At 34.1% G+C, this 20,861-nt stretch overlaps 1 protein-coding gene across 6 annotated transcripts in view; it reads left to right on the top strand.

Moving 5' to 3' along the window:
- USP15 (ubiquitin specific peptidase 15) overlaps positions 1-20,861 on the top strand; it is a 150,715-nt gene that overhangs the window by 98,684 nt on the left and 31,170 nt on the right. For all 6 annotated transcript variants that reach the window (XM_019039009.4, XM_019039010.4, XM_063693858.1 and 3 more), the window contains one exon: positions 2,623-2,767. In XM_019039009.4, coding sequence (XP_018894554.1) covers positions 2,623-2,767 — 145 coding nt within the window. The remainder of the gene's footprint in view (positions 1-2,622; positions 2,768-20,861) is intronic.

Raw genomic sequence — 20,861 nt, 5'->3', positions numbered from 1 at the left:
GTTATGAGGATTAAATTATATATTTATAAAGTCAGGTGTCAGTGCTAGTTTAAAAGTCAATCTGACATCTTTTATGGAAAGGTAAGGTTCAATTTCACAAAAAAAGTGTATTTTTAGTGTATTTTTATTAAAGAAGGATAGATATAATACAGAATTAATCTAATATAGTATTAAAATTCCCATTACTATTACTGTAAATTTAGTTTTGCAAAGTAGCATAGCCTTAAAAGATGATGACTAGCTTAAGATCTTTAGGAAATAATTAGTAGAAATAGTCATGAAAGGTACTAGAAGCTATCTTTAGGGCCCAGATTTTCATATATTTTTTGAATTATATAAACTGCTGGTTTTGATATTTTCCATGACAAGCCTTAATATTTCATTTAGAGCACACATAATATGTGGATTATAAGTGACCAATCAAGGTAATATTAAAGTATCTTAAATTCATTGGTTTTCATTATCATTTTGAGCATCTAGACTATCTCAATCTTTGAGCAAAGTTGTAGATATTATTTAGGGATTTAGATTTTTTTAAAAACAAAACCAAAAAACTGCTTTGCAAGTAAGTTTTTTGTTCAGTTCTCAGTAAATAGCAATTTCTATCCTATCAAATTCCATCATGTTGCTGCAAAGAAGAGTAGAGCTTCCAGCATCCGTTTGTGTTACACGTGGGGAGAGACAGGATATCTGAATATATACTTATGGAATGAGCATGTAAATGTGCTTTTAGTCTTTTCACGTGTGTATGTATAGGCATGACCATGCATTTGGGCATACTTTCCTGTGTGCTCTGGCTGCTTAAATTTTACTATGATTTTACAGCCAGAAGTTTTTTCTTCTCTGTAATGTGTAGAATGTGTAGAAAATGCAAGCCTTGCATTTTTTAAAATAATATACAGCAGATCTTCATTTTTAGCACTACTTAAACTTATAAAAGAAAAACAGGATTTTTTTTGTACTTCAGCTTTTTGTTGTGTGTACCCAAAGTTAGATTCAATAATCCAATTATGAGCGAAAATACTTAAAATTGCTAATAGGCGCTTTGTACTTTATTAGTTACTAGGAATATGAAATAAAATGTGAATCATGGGCCAACGATTTGCCAAAGAAAGATGCATGAATTATATTTTTTGTGTTTTGTTTTTGTTTAAGTCAAGTAAATAGCTGTAAGTCTAGCAATTCCGAATTTGAATTGATCAATGTTACATTTCTTTGGCGCCTGCTGTTTTTATCTCAGGGTGGATTATTTTTTCAGAGTTGAGGAGTTGACCTTTTTTGTTTGTAGGAGAAAGGAGTGTTTTTTTAAAAAATGCAAAAACATTACTAGGCCAACATTGTATGTGTAATTTTAGGTTGGTTTGGTTTTGTGTGTTTTCTCTGGGGGTGGTGTGTGTGTGTGTGTGTGTGTGTGTGTGTGTGTGTGTGTGTGTGTGTGTGTGTGTGTGTTTACTAAAGACTTTCTTAGAACAGGTAGTATAGTTCACATAAACTTTTATAATAATGAAGTGAGAGTGTCCTATATGGAATAATAAAGTGAAGTATTTAAAATTATAAGAAAAAACTACTTTAAAAAAGTAATACCAGGAATAAATTATAGCCAGTTGTGAATTGCTAGAGATACTGATTTATCATGCTCATTTATAAAGCTGTTCTATTTATAGCATCATTTGCTTTTAGGAAAGATCTCATTCAGGTTTTTTCTAATTAATAAAAAAAGATTGAAAGCATGCTTTTGAATTATATCCAAAATATTCATCATACATATTTTATAAGATAACCTATTAAAAAATAAGAAAGAATCCATTCTTTTTCACAAAATTATTTTTTATTATATGCGAAAGGAAGAGGGATCGTTTAACTTATTTTCTTCTTTCTAAAAATTATACTGATTTTGTAACTTTTAGAATATTACAGTTTTTTAATATTAACATTTAAATTATCTTGAGGTTATATTTATCTGATTAAATAAACTACATTGTTCTGAGAAACCAAAAGAAAGAAAAGGCAAATAACACTGGGATATACTTGCGTGGAATCATTTTTGCATTCCTGTTCACCCAGGCTTTTTTCTGCGTTTGAATACTAGTTTTTGCTGGTCTCGCATAGAAACTATAAATGGAATCTTCAGTGCATCATAACAGTGAGGTCACAGTGGCCTTGGAAATCTCTGCTCTTACCTGTAACTTTTTAAAGCATAACTCTTACTGTTTCTACCATTTTTACTCTATTACAATAACAGAATGCAAAGGGTCATAAAGGAGATGATTTGTTGCTGCGGGTGGTATTTAAAATCTGAATGTTTTAAATTTGATGGAGCAATGGGGAATGGAGCAAGCTGTAAAGCTGCTCTAGTTAATCAAAGGTAGAAAGATATAATAGTGGTTTGTATTGGTTGGTGTGGTATATGAGAGTTATTTTGTTGATTGGATAAGGAGTATCTTAATTCAGGGTGAGTTATTTTGTTTGAGGTTCAAGTCTTTAAAAAACTGTGTAAGTTGAGTACTTTATAAAAGAAATGTAATGATCAACCACATATCTCATAAATAGGCCTAAAGTACTCTTTATTATAAATATGTTGTAATATAATTGGCTGCATTATGAAAATTTTTTTTCTTCCAGTGTGAAAAACTCAAATTACTGTCTTCCATCATATACTGCTTATAAGAACTATGATTATTCGGAACCTGGAAGAAACAATGAACAGCCAGGCCTCTGTGGCCTAAGTAACTTGGGAAATACGTGTTTCATGAACTCAGCTATTCAGGTAGGTCTTTGTAAACAAAATGAAACTCATGTTTCATGGAAGTCTGTAATACAAGAAGATAAAGTTGGGTTTTTCATGCCAGAACATATGTTTTGAAAGTTCATTTTTCATGGAAGATTTAAGCATACATATTTGACTCATTCATTCTACTACTGGTAGTAGAATATATGTTTCTCAATTAGGTGACGTGATTGATTAACATAATGTACAAGATTATATATCACTTTGCAAAAATATAATATCAGACAGAAAACTTAAGCTGTCTAAAAAGGGAGGGAAAAAAAAGCAAAACTAGTGAGTTCCCTCCATTATTCAGTAGAAGTCTGTTGCACTTTTTTTTTCTTTTTTTTTTTTTTTTTTTGTCTTAATGGGAAATTAAAATTTTAAAAAGGAAAATCTTGGGAACTTCTTTTTGTATACATACTTTAACAAATCACTTTCCCTTAAAGGTCTTTTAATTTGGGGATATAAGAGATAACTACCTTTCCCCTGCCCCCACCCCCTTTTTCTTTTCTTTCTGCTCTAGTCTATATCCTCAACTTGTTAAATATTTATGTCTTTGATTGATTCTGAAGTAATGAGAGAGATATATTTTTTAATATCACTGTTACTGTGTATAGACTTAGGGCTGGTTATTTTATTCCCCTTTTACAGATAAAATTTCTGTGTTTATAAAAGCTCAGAATAATGGCAAACCATTTTTGATATTTGAATTTTAACCTTTTTTTCGTCAGTCTCTTTTGTGAATTCTGGATTTTTAGTTTTAAATCTAAACTTTTCTGTTCTCTATTCATATTTTTTTGTTGAATCTCCTATGCCCAGGAGGCAGCCTCAAAAGATATAGATTAAATGCAGGGTATAGATTGATAAGGACATTATTAGACATCTTTCTCACTATCTGAGAAAAGGATGACTCTTCACCATTCAGTATTCTAAGTGAATCTTTTTGTACATCATCATTCATACAGCTGTTTCCTAAATTAACCATTGCCTTTATAGCATTCTTGGAAATTAGAATCTGTCATACACTATAGGCCAGGAGTTAGCATCCTTTTAGTAATTGAGTGGGGAAGGCATAATCGATTTCTGGTATTTTGCTTTAGAGTTGAACCACTTGGGAAGTGACCTATCTGCCTAAGCAGATAGGTTAATATATAGGTTAATAAACTCTTCCTTTAAATCTTCTAGTGAGTAATCCTGCTCATAGTATAGTGTGAATTACTTTATTCAAAATAGTTTTTCAAGAATTCTAGCACTAGTTAGACATAGAGACAATTTAAATTTTTCTCTTTATTTTTCTAGATGAGGAAGAAAGCCAAAATGTATTATTATCCTAATAGTTAAATAACAAAGTAAAGTACATGGGTGCTTAGCTTTCAGAGATAGAAATGGGACAGACAAATTATAATATCTGTTGGACCATCTCTGGAACATGTTTTATGTAAATTGTGGTTATACCAGTACTAGAAAACCCTGTTCTCAGATCACCAAGTTATATTAATTTTTATATACCTCTTTATCCTTGAACTGCCAAAATTACTTTGGTTCCAGATGCTTGATATCAGCTAGAGTTTTTTTTCCTAGTTTAGAAAACCAGTCTTGGTGCTTTTTCATAAATATTAATAAAATATTTCAACAACATAGGGATTCAAAATTTGAATCTGTCAGGAGAGCACAAGAGTTTGTCTTGATGCTAATCATTCATGGGAGGCTTGGGCCAGCGTTCAGACTAAATTCCTTCTAAAGCAATACTGCATCCTAGTTTTCTGTGCCTTTGATACATCTGTTTAGTATTGTCTACATATGGTTAACTGCAATTTCTCAGAAGTAGGTATTCAAATTGAATCTTTTAACCAGGTAGGTTAAGCTAGATTTGGCATAGTTTAGCTTTCTTGCATGTTATGTTTAAGGTGTGAGGATCTTCAGTTTATTCATTTTTGCTTGTATTCAAAACTATTTTATTAGAATAAATTGATAGCTCTATTGCAGACCCTCCTAATGTATTTTACCATCACGTATTCCATTTCATCTGAGACACAGCCGTGAGCGTGATGGTTTATAATTTTATGGTAATAGCCATAAAATTTTTTGACAAAAATTTTAGCAGTGAGTATTTTAAGCAGTGGATATTATTTCATGATTATAGCTTTATTTAGTTGGAAACTATATTGTCTCTCAAATAAAATTCTTCAAACAATTTGGAGAAGAGAAAAATGAGTTTTTACTTGCGCGGCTTTTAGCTTTTAGTTCACATCTGGAATTAGAAAAGCTAGGCCTTTAGTTTTATTTTCTTAAAACTTCCATGATGTTTAGTTGATTAAGATGTCAGCTCTCGAGCTAAAAATTGACTGTAAGAGGGAGTACAAAATAGTGGCAGTAGCCTTTACTCCTCTATTTCACAAAAATTCATGTAGTTCATAGATCCAAAAATAAAAAGGGTAATAGATAACTGATAGAATAGATTCTTTAGGTTTTGTCAGATACTATTTCTTCAGTTATGCTTTTTTCAAGTTTCCTTGTAACTTCTTTGAAATTGAAGACGTTCATGAATTTTAGAAAATATTATCAAATATTATCTCTACTGACAATTTGAATTTTAATGTAACCTCTTAAATTAATTCAGTGTCCTCCAAATTTAAGTGATCATTTCAGCACATCAGGTGGTATAGTATTAACATATGTTTAAAAAAAAAAGAGTGTAAAAAGTATACTTTTTTAATGTAAGCGTGGGTTATACTTAGCCCATCAGTAGCCTTGAGATAGTGAAATCTTTTGACCACACGATTAAAAACTAAGCAGCACCAATCTGAGTGTGATTTAACATTATTACTGTTATTATTTAATTTAATGATATTGGTACTTAAGATTTTCTGATGTAATGGTATGAGTATTAACCTTGTTTGATGAATATGGTACTGCCATATAGCACAGTAAAAAATAACAATACAACAGTTTGTCCAGGCATGGTGACTCATGCCTGTAATCCCAGCACTTTGGGAGGCCAAGGCGAGTGGATCACCTGAGGTCAGGAGTTTGAGACCAGCCTGGCCAACATGATGAAAGCTCGTCTCTACTAAAAAATACAAAAATTAGCCGGGCATGATGGCGGACACCTGTAATCCAAGCTACTCGGGAGGCTAAGGCAGGAGAATCGCTTGAACCCGGTAGGCAGAGGTTGCAGTGAGCCAAGATTACGCCATTACACTCCAGCCTGGGTGACAAGAGTAAAACTCCATCTCAAAAATAAATAAATAAATGACAATTTAAAATAATGTGAATTTTAAAACAATGCAGTATAACAATTAACATAGCATTTACATTTTATTAAGTATTATAACAAATCTAGAGATGATTTAATGTGAAGATATATGTAGGTTATATACAAATAACAACACCATTTTATATCAAGAACTTGAGCATCTATGGATTTTGGTATCCCCAAGGTGGAGAGGGGGGCTCCTGTGACCAATCCCCTGTGGATACCAAGAACAACTGTATATCCTGACCTCGTGAAGATTATAGCCTAGATATTGTGATTTTCAAAGGCTTTGTATTTTAGCATCAAAACTTTTTTTTAAGTTACCGTGGAAAGTTTAATTGTGTCCCCAATATTTAAGTAGGTATGGTAAAATTGCTTTGGTTGGGTGAAGTTCCCAGAACCCCATCTGCTTTCCTTTACTTTCCACAATGGCCCCAGAAGCTTTCTCATGGATCCCAGGACTCTGAGGAACAGTTTGAAAGCCAAAGTCTGGCTTAAAAAAAAAAAAAAAAGAAACACATAAAAAACTAATAATACAGATTAAGATCACAGTTTATGGAGTTACACTACTTGGATTAAAAACATGGCTTTCCTGCTTATTATAATAACTGTATTTCCCTAGACAAGTTAATTCCACAATTCATTTTTCTCATCGTCTGACAAGAAAATAATAGTACCCTATCTTAGGAGTTTTGTAAGGGTTACGTGAGTTGATGGTTTTAACTCGTAGGATGCTGACTGGCACATTATAAATACTGAATACATATTATGTAGAAATTATCTCATCTTTTTTTAAAATTCAACAAGTTAAGCAGAATGACTCTGGAAAGATTCTGTTCTCCATAACCGTTGTATCTGTCCTCTTGAGTCTTTTTCCACGTGGACCTTAGTGGACTAAGAAGAAATAATTGAGTGTACTTTTATTTTTCATGTAGTGTTATTGCAGTAATGGTATTTATCAACCCTTTAATTTCTGAACTATGCTAATTTAGCTCTTCCTAGGCAAGCTGATAAGGAAGGGATATAATAGCATAGAATTGTTTATGAATATTCTATCTGTAGGGCACTAGGAAATTCAAAATTGTTGAGTTTGGTTACCCCTAGCCCCTGCCTCCTGAGTAGTTATGATTATAGGCATATACCACCATGTCCCATTGGTTCAAATAATATAATAAGATAGTTTTCTAGTTCCCTAAATCTGTTACTCCATCTAGAGAATGCCCAGTTTTTAAATTTTGCATTATTGGTGATAATTTTAATTAGCATTAGTTCAGTAGATTCAAGAGCACTTCAACCCTTGTCTTTTTCATTCTCAAGGCCTACCTAGGAGGCTCATGGTTAGTTTCCTGGATGAAGCATCTCCTCAGATGGATTTGAAGCAGGGGAGTAATGTGGTCTTTTCCATTGGAAAGCAGCATGGCATAAGATGGTTATTTTCAAAATATTTACTTGGACATAATAGAGCTCCTTAAATAGATTCTAGGAAGTCATTGAAAAAAATGATACTAATCATAGACTTATTCATTATTCCTGTCATAATATATAAAATAAATTGGGATTTCAAGCATTTTTAAGGTCAGCTTTTTATTCTATGATCTGTTTATTAGGAAAAAACATAATTTCAAAAATTTAGAAGAATGTTAAATAGAAAGTTTAAACTGTTTTAAAGATTTAATTTAAGAGAATAAGTAATACTACACAGAAATAACATTTGTAAGAAACTAGATAGATCTTCATTACATTGTAAAACAGAAGAGAAAAAGTTATTTCTGAAGCTGTTATTTCTGTGTTACATTACTTCAACTAGCCTACTCTTACCTTGAGACTTTCTTTTTGCATTTATTGGAACTCAGTTTCTTAGAAGTCCAGTTTAACACTAAACCTTCTAATTTTATTTAAATTACCAACCTTATATTTAAATGAATATAGTTTTCATCGTAAAAGGAAAAACCTCACTTCTGAGACACAAAACACTTTTTAAAAAATAGTTTAGGATCTTATATTTGTTCTGATAAACTGAGAACGTGGCTAATGAAAAATTTAAAACTACTACTTTCTAGGTCAGGTTTTCATCCTAATCCAGGATGTTAAACTCAATTATGTGAGTTCCTTTCATGTTATGTGCCAGAAATTACATAGCAAATTGTCATCAAAAATATATTCAATCCTCTGTCAAATGACAACTCAGTCAGGTCATCTATCCATTTTGATAAAAGCAAAAAAAAAATGGAAACAACCTTACTTGCATTAGAACCATTCATTTTTCTCAACATGAATACCAATGTTTTTACTTTTCCCTTCGGACTAGAATAGCCCTTCCTTTTTGAAAGAGAACAGAGGTGGGAAAGAAGAACCTACGTTCTCAGACAGATTATTTTAAGAAAGAGTATATATGGGATAGTTCTGTAAAAATTTAGTGTTCACAACTAGGGGAGAAATGGTATCTCTAAAAGAATGCCTTGCACTTGTGTAACTTGGCTAATAATGATTTGTTATGAAAACATGCCTTTCTTAATCTCAGATGGAGACATGAGATTTGATTTGTCGCTGTTCACATTATTCTCAGTGAATAAGCAAAATTCCCTAAGATTAGTGCCTCTTTCTGAATTAGGTTTTTATGTGTTTTATCTGTCCCTAATTCTGTAATAGGAAAATGACATAATAGAGATCTTAGAGAAATAGAGAGGTTCTTTTAAAGAGTTGTAAATTATTACATCTAATTCTAAAATACAAAGTGGTTTTACTATCCTGGCTAGGAAAGGCCAACACCAATTTAATAATATACTTATTAGATAGTATTGTAGTGACTACATCTTATAACAGAAGTTATTAATGTAATTAGGCTGAAGTATCTTGTATCAATTATTATAATTATTTCAAGGATTTTTTTTGTAATTAAAAGCAAAACAAAAGAAATGTCAATCTGTAGTCTGTAATGGGAACTACAGATTTGCTCCCTCCCTCCAAGAAAATAAAAGGAAAGAAAAACCTATTTCAGGTTTACTTCTCTTACTTAAAATCAAGCAGCTCATTTTTTTTATGTCAAAATGTTTTCTAAAAGGTTACCATTTACTTCTTTACAATGATTTATAAACTATTCTGGGCAGGGAGAGGGTCAGTGAGTTGGTTACTTAAACCATTGTTCGATTAATAGTAATATCTAAATCAATTACTAGTTCTCATATAAACCCATATTAAAACATTAACAGCCCTGTATTGAACCTGCAGCCTCTGTTAAGAGCGGTACCCTTCTTTGCATAATGCAGGTTATTTTTTTATATTGTTTTTCACTTAATTTTCTCTTCACAGAGGTCTGTGAGTTAGGGCATAAGCATCTCTATTCCACTAATGAGGAAATTGAAGCAAGGAAAGTTTGATTTCCAGTCACTAAGACAAGTTATTATGAGTTGTTATTCAGTACATTTTGAGATAATGTATTTTTCTGAAATTATGCCAATAACCTATAAGAAATGCTTATGTTTTGTTTTTTGTGGTAAAATATAACAATTTGCCAGTTTAACCATTTTAAGTGTATAGTAACATTAAGTATATTCACATGTTGTACAATTATTAAAAATGTTTTTATGTTTAGTTCAAATGATTGGCCCCCATAATACAAGATCTCTCATTAAGTAGCATTAATGTTGTGCCATTTAAAACAGTTTCCCTAGGAGGTGATATACACACTTACTCATTCAATGTTCAGAATGTTAAAAACTATTCAAGTACTCCTTTTGGAATTGCTTTTATTCTTCTGAGTATCACTGGTGGATATTTTTCATCCTTCAATAACAAAGTTGATTTTCGAAAGCCAGAAGTTATTTAGAACACTATTTTCAGAATATTGTAGATTATCAAGCTGGGTAATTTTTTTCAAGTAATTCATAAGTAGTGAATGACTTATGAAGTCATTTACTCAGCAAATATTTATTGAAGGTCTATTAGGTGACTCACTCTCATAATCACTAATTATGCCATGATGAACAAAACAGTTTTTTCCCATGGAGTTTACAGTCTAATGAGGGAGACAAATATTAAATCAATCATGAATTATGATAAGTATCATGAAAGAGAAAGTAGAGTGCTAACAGGAGCTTGGAGAGCACCTGTTTTAAGCTGGGTGTCATATTTACCAAAAGTAACATGAGCTTTGACCAAAGAATATGTATGAGTTTGGCAGGTGAAGTTAGAAGGACCAAAAACATGTGCAAAGCCACTAAGAAGGGCAAGTTTGAGGAATGAGAAGTGTAGTTTGTGGAATAATGTATGAAGGGGAGTGAGACAAAATGAGTTTGAAGGAGTAGGCAAAAGCCAGATCATATAGGGAGAATTTAGATTTTAATGTTACAAAGGCACTAAAGATTTCAGGCTACTATCTTCTTATCTGGTTCATTCCATTTGTCTGCTAGCTGGTTTCTTTGCTTCTATCCTTACCCTCCACAATCTGTTCTTAAAAGAACAGCCAGCAATTCGTTTCAAACCTAAGGCATTTTCTATTACTTAGGCAATAACACAAAATGCTTTCTCATTTCACTCAACGATCAACGAAAGCCAGAGTCCTTAAAAAAAAGTACAAAGCCCTGTAGGATCTGGCCCCATGCTAGCTTATTTCCTATCACTTACCTCCATGCTTACCTTGTTCCATCCTCACCCTCACACATGCCAAGAGCGTGCCTGCCTTAGGGTCTGTGAACTTGCAGTTTCCTATACCTGTAATGTTCTTCCTCTAAATATATATATTCTTGCGCTCTCACTTCCATTAGGTCGCTATTATCTATCAGTGAGGTCCTTCCTCAGTCACCCTGTAAAAAATAATGACTGCCCCACATTCCACACAGTACTCATAACCATCTGGCATGTTTTATTTCTATTAGGGTTTTTTGCTTGTCTGTGTATCTTCCCCTACTCCCAACACAGACACCCTCTCCCCACATCCCCACCCCGTGCTCTCTCTCTCTCTCTCTCCCTCTCTCCCATGACTGCTGGAATTTTGTTTTAGTCACTGTTGTAGCCCCATTGCCTGGAATAGTGTCTGGCATGTAGAAGGCACTCAAATTAATGAAAGGTGAAGGGAATCACAAGTGTCTCTCTAGTTTTTGGCTTATATATCATAATGATAGATGTAACCATTTAATGAAATTCCAGAGTAGTAGGAAGAAGAACATAGTAGGAGAAGTAAATTTGGGGTGGGGAGGAGATTATGAGTTAATTTTAGGCATATTCAGTTTGTGATGTCTGTGAAACATCCAAGCAGATAGATCATAGACAGTTGGATATTCTAGTATGGAATGTAGATCAGAGGCCTAAGCTGGAAATAAAAATCTGCGTATTGTAGGTGGTGGTTAAAATCATGGAAATGGTTGTTTCTAAATGAGGGTATCTATGAAAAAGACGTCCGAGAACTAAGCCCTGCAATACATTTGAATGGAGGAATGAGACTTTTGTTTGCAATAGGAGGAAAGAAAGGGATTACGGATGCAAGCAATGTGTAGATTCTCAGATGGCTTCCATTATCCCCAAAATACAAGACTAGATCATTAGCTAAGAATGAAAGGGTAAGAAGATTGCTCAGCAGTATTGAGGTCTTGTTTGATATTGGAGATCATCAATTTAGAATGGTATAAATGTATTCACTTGAAATTTTTTCCAACAATGTTCAGTTGCATGGTGCATAAAACAGATGCCTGGATTCATCTAGAGTTGGAAAGAGAAAGGGGCAAAGGAGTTATTAATAAAAAGCAACCAAACTTGTTTTCTTGTTTGTATTTATTTATTTATTTAGTGAATGGAATTATTTTTTTTAATTTTTCTTTTTTATCATATTATTATACTTTAAGTTCTGGGGTACATGTGCGCAACATGCAGTTTTGTTACAAAGGTATACACGTGCCAAGGTGGTTTGCTGTACTCATCAACCTGTCACCTTCATTAGGTATTTCTCCTAATGCTATCCCTTCTCTAGCCCCCCAACTCCCAACAAGCCCTGGTGTGTGATGTCCCCCTCCCTGTGTCCACGTGTTCTCATTTTTCAACTCCCACTTATGAGTGAGAACATGCAGTGTTTGATTTTCTGTTGTTGTGATAGTTTGCTGAGAATGATGGTTTCCAGCTTCATCCATGTCCCTGCAAAGGACATGAACTCATCCTTTTTTATGGCTGCATAGTATACCATGGTGTATATGTGCCACTTTTTTTTATGCAGTCTGTCATTGATGGACATTTGGGTTGGTTCCAAGACTTTGCTATTGTGAAAAGTGCCGCAGTAAGTGTATGTGTGCATATGTCTTTTTAATCAAATAATTTATAATCCTTTGGGTATATACCCAGTAATGGGATTGCTGGGTCAAATGGTATTTCTAGTTCTAGATCCTTGAGGAATCGCCACACTGTCTTCCACAGTGGTTGAACTAATTTACACTCCCACCAACAGTGTAAAAGCATTCCTATTTCTCCACATCCTTTCCAGCATCTGTTGTTTCCTGACTAATGATTGCCATTCTAACTGGTATATGAGATGGTATCTCATTGTGATTTTGATTTGCATTTCTCTAATGACCAGTGATGAAGAGCTTTTTTTCATATGTTTGTTGGCTGCATAAGTGTCTTCGAGAAGTGTCTGTTCATATCCTTTGCCCACTTTTTGATGGGGTTGTTTGTTTTTTTCTTGTAAATTTGTTTAAGTTCTTTGTAGATGCTGGATATTAGCCCTTTGTCAGATGGATAGATTGCAAAAATTTTCTACCATTCTGTAGGTTGCCTGTTCACGCTCATGGTAGTTTCTTTTCCTGTGCAGAAGCTTTTTAGTTTAATTAGATCCCATTTGTCAATTTTGACTTTTGTTGCCATTGCTTTTGGTGTTTTAGACATGAAGTCTTTGCTCATGCCTGTGTCCTGAGTGGTATTGCCTAGGTTTTCTTCTAGGATTTTTGTGGTTTTAGGTCTTACATTTAAGTCTTTAATCCATCTTGAATTGATTTTTGTATAAGTTGTAAGGAAGGGGTCCAGTTTCTGTTTTCTGCATATGGCTAGCCAGTTTTCCCAACAACATTTATTAAATAGAGAATCCTTTCCCCGTTGCTTGTTTGTGTCAGGTTTGTCAAAGATCAGATTGTTGTAAATGTGTGGTGTTATTTCTGATGCCTCTGTTCTGTTGCATTGGTCTATATATCTGTTTTGCTACCAGTACCATGCTGTTTTGGCTACTGTAGCCTTGTAGTATAGTTTCAAGTCAGGTAACGTGATGCCTTCAGCTTTGTTCTCTTTGCTTAGGATTGTCTTGGCTATGCCGGCTCTTTTCTGGTTCCATATGAAGTTTAAAGTAGTTTTTTCCAATTCTGTGAAGAAAGTCAGTGTAGCTTGATGGGGATAGCATTGAATGTAAATCACTTTGGGAAGTATGGCCATTTTCACAATATTGATTCTTCCTATCCATGAGCATGGAATGTTTTTCCATTTGTTTGTGTCCTCTCTTATTTCCTTGAGCAGTGGTTTGTAGTTCTCCTTGAAGAGGTCCTTCACATCCCTTGTAAGTGGTATTCGTAGGTATTTTATTCCCTTAGTAGCAATTGTGAATGGAAGTGCACTCATGATTTGGCTCTCTGTTTATCTGTTATTGGTGTATAGGAATGCTTGTGATTTTTGCACATTGATTTTGTATCCTGAGACTTTGCTGAAGTTGCTTATCAGGTTAAGGAGATTTAGGGCTGAGACGATGGGGTTTTCTAAATATACAACCATGCCATCTGCAAACAGAGACAATTTGACTTCCTCTTTTCCTGTTTGAATACCCTTTATTTCTTTCTCTTGCCTAGTTGCCCTGGCTAGAACTTCCAACACTATGTTGAATAGGAGTGGTGAGAGAGGGCATCCCTGTCTTGTGCCAGTTTTCAAAGGAATGCTTCCAGTTTTTGCCCATTCAGTATGATATTGGCTGTGGGTTTGTCATAAATAGCTCTTATTATTTTGAGATGCATTCCATCAATACCTAGTTTATTGAGAGTTTTTAGCATGAAAGGGTGTTGAATTTTGTTGAAGGCCCTTTCTGCATCTATTGAGATATTCATGTGGTTTTTGTCATTGGTTCTGTTTATGTGATGGATTACTTTTATTGATTTGCATATGTTGAACCAGCCTTGCATCCCAGGGATGAAGCCGACTTAATCATGGTGGATAAGCTTTTTGATGTGGTGCTGGATTCGGTTTGCCAGTATTTTCTTGAGGATTTTCGCGTCGATGTTCATCAGGGATATTGGCCTGAAATTTTCTTTTTTTGTTGTGTCTCTGCCAGGTTTTGGTATCAGGATGATGCCAGCCTCATAAAATGAGTTAGGGTGGAGTCCCTCTTTTGTATTGTTTGGAATAGTTTCAGCTGCTCTTTGTACCTCTGGTAGAATTCGGCTATGAATACATGTGGTCCTGGAATGTTTTTGGTAGGTAGACTATTAATTACTGCCTCGATTTCGGAGTTGTTGTTTTTGTTTGTTTGTTTGTTTTTTGTTTTTTTGAGATGGAGTCTCACTCTGTCGCCCAGGCTGGAGTGTAGTGGCGTGATCTCAGCTCACTGCAAGCTCTGCCTCCCAGGTTCATGCCATTCTCCTGCCTCAGCCTCCCAAGTAGCTGGGACTACAGGTGCCCGCCACCACACCTGGATAATTGTATTTTTTAGTAGAGATGGGGTTTCACCATGTTAGCCAGGATGGTCTCGATCTCCTGACCTCGTGATCCGCCTGCCTTGGCCTCCCAAAGAAATTTCAGACTTTTTTATGGGCCTATTCAGGGATTTGACTTCTTCCTGGTTTAGTCTTGGGAGAGTGTATGTGTCCAGGAATTTATCCATTTCTTCGAGATTTTCTAGTTTATTTGCATGGAGGTGTTTTTAGTATTCTCTGATGGTAGTTTTTATTTCTGTGGGGTCAGTGGTGATAACCCCTTTATCATTTTTTATTGCATCTTTTTGATTCTTCTCTCTTTTCTTCTTTATTAGTCTGGCTAGCGGTCTGTCTGTTTTGTTTATCTTTTCAAAAAACTAGCTCCTAGATTTCATTGATTTTTTTGAAAGGTTTTTCGTGTCTCTGTCTCCTTCAGTTCTGCTCTGATCTTAGTTATCTCTTGTCTTCTGCTAGCTTTTGAATTTGTTTGCTCTTGCTTCTCTAGTTCTTTTAATTGTGATGTTAGGGTGTCAATTTTAGATCTTTCCTGCTTTCTCTTGTGGGCATTTAATGCTATAAATTTCCCTCTACACACTGCTTTGAATGTGTCCCAGAGATTCTGGTACGTTGTATCTTTGTTCTCATTGGTTTCAAAGAACATCTTTATTTCTGCCTTCATTTCATTATTTACCCAGTAGTCATTCAGGAGCAGGTTGTTCAGTTTCCATGTAGTTGTGCAGTTTTGAGTGAGTTTCTTAATCCTGAGTTCTAATTTGATTGCACTGTGGTCTGAGAGACTGTTTGTGGTCTGAGAGACTGTTTGTTATGATTTCCATTCTTTTGCATTTGCTGAGGAGTATTTTACTTCTAATTATTTGGTCAATTTTAGAATAAGTACAGTGAGGTGCTGAGAAGAATGTATGTTTTGTTGATTTGGGGTGGAGAGTTCTGTAAATGTCTATTAGGTCTGCTTCGTCCAGAGCTGAGTTCAAGTCCCGAATATCCTTGTTAATTTTCTCTCTCATTGATCTGTCTAATATTGACAGTGGGTTGTTAAAATCTTCCACTATTACTGTGTGAGAGTCTAAGTCTCTTCGTAGGTCTCTAAGAACTTGCTTTATGAATCTGGGTGCTCCTGTGTTGGGTGCATATATATTTAGGATAGTTAGTTCTTCTTGATGCATTGATCCCTTTACCAGTATGTAATGCCCTTCTTTGTCTCTTTTGATCCTTGTTGGTTTAAAGTATGTTTTATCAAAGATTACGCAACTGCTGCTTTTTTTTTTTTTTTTTTTTGCTTTCCATTTGGTTGGTAAATATTCTTCCATCCTTTTATTTTGAGCCTGTGTGTGTCTTTGCACATGATATGGGTCTCCTGAATACAGCACATTCATGGGTCTTGACTCTTTATCCAGTTTGCCTGTGTCTTTTAATTGAGGCATTTAGCCCATTTACATTTAAGGTGAATATTTGTTATGTGTGAATTTGTTCCTGTCATTACGATAGTAACTGGTTATTTTGCCCATTGGTTGATGCTGTTTCTTCATAGTGTCGATGGTCTTTACAATTTGGTATGTTTTTGCAGTGGCTGGTACTGGTTGTTCTTTCCGTGTTTTTAGTAGCTAATTTATTTAGCTGACTCAACAAGCATCCATTGAGTCTCTACTATGTGCCATGCATTATTCTAGACATTGGCATACCCAATTTTAAAAGACAGTACTTGTCCTCTAGAAGTTCATGTTTAGTGAATGAGGTAGACATATAAATAAGATATAATATGTTATATAATAGAAAACATGATCAGCAAAATGTCATGGAAGCAAAGTTCTTTCTTTGAGTCTATGGGACATAAGTGAGGCTGTATCAGGAAGGTGAAATTTGAGTCACATTTTTATTTCATTTATTAGAGCACATTACTGTCCATTATAACTTATATGTTCATTTGGTCATAAAATAGAGAATTACCAGGGATGCAAATTAAAACACTATAGCTTATGCTAGTTTCTACATTTTTTTCACCTCAGAAATTCCCGTATCAGAAATCCGTTTTGCCACAGCAAAAACACATTGTTCACACACTCAATAAAAACATATTGGAATCCTTTATATGCCAACTGGTTTTTTTTTTTTCCTGCTACCTGATTTTTTTATTTTTTCATGTGCCAACTATTGATGCTTTTTCACACATGTGCCAGCTCTAAAAAGAGGAGTACCTAAAATATCTTGAGCAATATATAATGCTTATTCTTAATGCCTCAATTATATACCAGATTTGGTATATATCACATAATGCAGCTTCTGTTATTTACTATATTTGATACGTAATTGAGGCATTATGAATAATTTCTAGGGCTTTTCTAAGTGCAGTTTTCTATACTTTGCCAGGAGAAGACTTCTAGTAAGTATTTTTAAAATGAAACAAATTTGTGACAAAAATGTTACTTTTTTAAATAAGGAAATCCTTAATATTAATAGTAGAATGAAACATACATTTAGCTTCCTTTTGTACTTACAGTAGTATCATTGTATAATAACATACCAAAAATATATCTGTCATCATGATGATACCTGGAACCCCTCTTACCATCCCTGAGACCTGTTCCCTTGTTTACTCTTTGTTTTATTCTTCTTTTTTGTTTGGTTTTTTGAGACGGAGTCTCGCTGTATCACCAGGCTGGAGTGCAGTAGCGCAATCTCAGCTTACTGCAACCTCTGCCTCCCGGGTTCAAGCGATTCTCCTGCTTTAGCCTCCCGAGTAGCTGGGACCGCAAGCGTGCACCACCACTCCCAGCTAATATTTGTATTTTTAGTAGAGACAGGGTGATCTGCCTGTCTCGGCCTCCCAAAGTGCTGGGATTACAGGCATGAGCCACCACGCCTGGTCTTGTTTTATACTTTTAACCTCACCTCTTCACTGTCTTTCTTTCTTTCAGCGTATATACATAGTCAAGTCTTTTTTCATCTGGGAAGTAGAGTGAGGGAGACCCATGACCTTGAACAGGATGATCTGTGCTTTCCCCCTACTTTCCCATCTCCCATTCAATAGTCCTTATCTCACCATAGCCTGTCAGCTGCTTAGCATGGTAGGTCAAAGCATGGATTTTGGAACTAGACTGCCTGTATTCAAATCCTAATTCTGCCACTTACAAGCTGTGTGACCTTGGATAAGAAACTTCGTAGTTTCTTCATCTGTGAAATGAAGATAAAGTGCTTAGGAAGTGCTTGGCACATGTAGACATATAAAAATATCAAATACTGTTATCATTACTGTTATCATGATACCACCCTATAGAAACTGCTTTTGATTAGCTCACTCTTGACCTCCTGTTTGCTAGGTTCCTTGTACCCCCTTTACCTTTGAGAATTTGACATCCATCTGTATACTAATATCCAAAATTTCCCTCACCCGTAATTCTCTCTTCTGAATTTCCCTCCAATATGTAACTGTTAAATGGACATTCCTGCCAAGTTAAACTACATGTAACTTAAACTCAAGATGCCTACTTACACTAATCTTGATTATTTTATTTCCTACACTTTCTTATAGGTACAACCCAGTAACCCAAGTCAAAAACCGAAGACTTATCCCAAGTCCTGTTCATTCTACTTCTTATATAGCACATATTTTTCCCTTTCCTCTCCTGTTACATTATTTCAATGCTTAAGCATCTTTTTTGTGAACTATCAAAATATATCTGTGTCATCTCTTTGTTCCATCATTTGTCCTCTTCAAATCCATTGAATACAGTGCTTCCAAATTTATTGTTTTATAAGGCAAATATGATTATTATGTGTTTAAAACCTGTGCCCCATCACCTAAAGGATAAAATTCAAACTGGATTCTGTCTACCTGTTTAGCCAAAACTACTTTCAATTCTTAGAATTTATTATGTTTCAAAACTCTTTGTATATACTGTTACTGCTTCCCTACTTGCGTTTTTCATACTTTCTCTCTTCTATCCATTTCTCATGGACAAATACGTATTATGTGGTGAGAACTGTGAAAGCAGAGGCTATCTTTTGTTTTCTTTTATATCCCCAGTGTTAGTATAGTGCCAGATAATCGTAAGCACAGTAGAACAGTGTTTTTTACAATGTGTCTATGGACAAGATAATTCTGGTCAACAATAAAATAAGCACAGAAATTGTAAGTGATCAAAAATCTCTATAGCAATTTGATAGGGTAATTTTATATCAAGTTTAATAATAAAAAGCAAGACTTGTTTTTTATATGAGTGTTTTTAATTTTATTTTTCTAGCGGTTCATTTTTATTATATCTTACACAAGTACCAATCTGTGGTGGAATTTTTAAAAAATTAGTCCTTTCCATGTAATTATTGCACTTTCACACTCACAATAAAGCTTCTACCTGAAGTGCCTTCTAGGTCATTGAGAAACATGGAAAATTATCTTCCATATAGATTTAAAGGAAAGTGTATTTTGCTGTGGAACTAATCATTTGAAAACTGGGAATAGCACCAGGAGGTAAAAATAGCTCGAGCGGAAATATTTGGGTTTGTATATTAGCTCTGCAACTTCTCTTCTGTGTGTGTGAGTAAGCAGGTTACTTATCTGGTTACTTATCTATTCCAAGACTTAGTTTCTTCAGCTCTAAAACAGGAGATAACGCTTACTAAATTTACTTTTCAGAGCTGTTGCAAGAATTAGTGAAATGTACATCAAGATGTATTTTAATAAAAATAATGTGTTCAGTATTTTAAAAAAATTAGTTCTTTCACACCATGGTTTGCAAAACACTGCATTAGAAAAAATTATTTACCAGAGATATTTGAAACTTGACCTGAGCTATCTAAATTCCCAAAGATTGCACGGTAATTTTAGTAAGAATTATAGCACATAATATATATATTTATTTCTTGCAACTGGAGGGTCAGAGAGCTACCTATATATGTGTAATAACTCTTGGACCATATACGGTCCTGCAAATGCAGTCGATCTGATAGCACTTGAATTGAGCTGGCATGTTAGTCACAGCTGGGCAGATCATATCAGTACCACCATGGAAATAGTTCCTTGAAAGATTTCAGTGAATGATAGGAAAAAAATTCTTTTAGAACATTATTTGTATACTTACAGAGACTCTTGAAGTAATGATCTCTTAATATTTGTTGAACAATTAAAGTTTTTTTATTACAAAAATGGCTTGATTGTTTCTCTTAAAGAATGTAACAAATCAATAAACTTAAAAAAAAAATTCTGCTGTCCTTTCCTGTATGTATGCCTTTGCAGAAGAACTAAGATCAGTAAACTCACACAATTCTTAATATTTATTTATTCAAAATTGTTTCTTTACTGAATATTATGTGCAAGGGACTGAACACATACAAAATTATAAAGAACCATTTTTTCATAAATCCTTTGACTGTCTTGCTTGCCTAAAAAGTTAATTCTTTTAAATTTCATTGTGAGTCAGTTTTGAATTATTAATGGGATAGGAAATAATGTAATTTAACATTAAAATTGAATTCCATTCAATTCTTCCATTTAAGCTTCCATTCTTTAAAATAAATATAACTTACACCAACATTTCTTAATGTTATTAGAACCTTCTGGTTTTAGCATACTTCCCATAAAGTGAATATATGAAAAAGTTTTAAAATTCACAAATAGCCTGTTACTAAAAATAAAATAATGAAGTCAGACAACTGCTGACATAATCTAGTATTAATAGTTTCAAAACCTTATTTAAAAACAACTTGTCCTAGTCTCCTAGTCTTTTTGCTGGTGAAATAATTATCACAGAGACTTCCACTTTTATCTGTGTCATAAGTGAATCCTCTATCCATATTTTTTTGGCTTTCAATATGAAAATTAATGGTCTTCACATAATCATGGCTTTTTTAACATTGACATCTGTAGTTACAGAATTTACTCACTGCAAGTAATAGGGTAGTCTTTTTGACAAACTTAGAATTTTCCTTCCTTGGTCCTGTGTAGATGAAGGCAAAAAAGGATTGACATTTCTTTGCTAGCCAACAAAATGTTTCCCATCAGTATCAGTATTTATACTTCCTAGAACTTTGATAATTCTTCATTGAATTCAAATAGTATGTGAAGAAGAAATACCATAGGATTTCAAAGAAGGGACAACAGTGGGGACTTTAAATGAAGTTTAATTTTATTCATGTCTTAAGCACAGGGACCAGATTAATGATATATATTCAA

The sequence above is a fragment of the Gorilla gorilla genome, chromosome 10 (assembly GCF_029281585.2).
Source record: "Gorilla gorilla gorilla isolate KB3781 chromosome 10, NHGRI_mGorGor1-v2.1_pri, whole genome shotgun sequence".
Classification (NCBI taxonomy): Eukaryota; Metazoa; Chordata; class Mammalia; order Primates; family Hominidae; genus Gorilla; species Gorilla gorilla.
The sequence above is the reverse complement of the archived record's forward strand: the minus strand, read 5'-3'. Positions and strand labels throughout refer to the sequence as shown.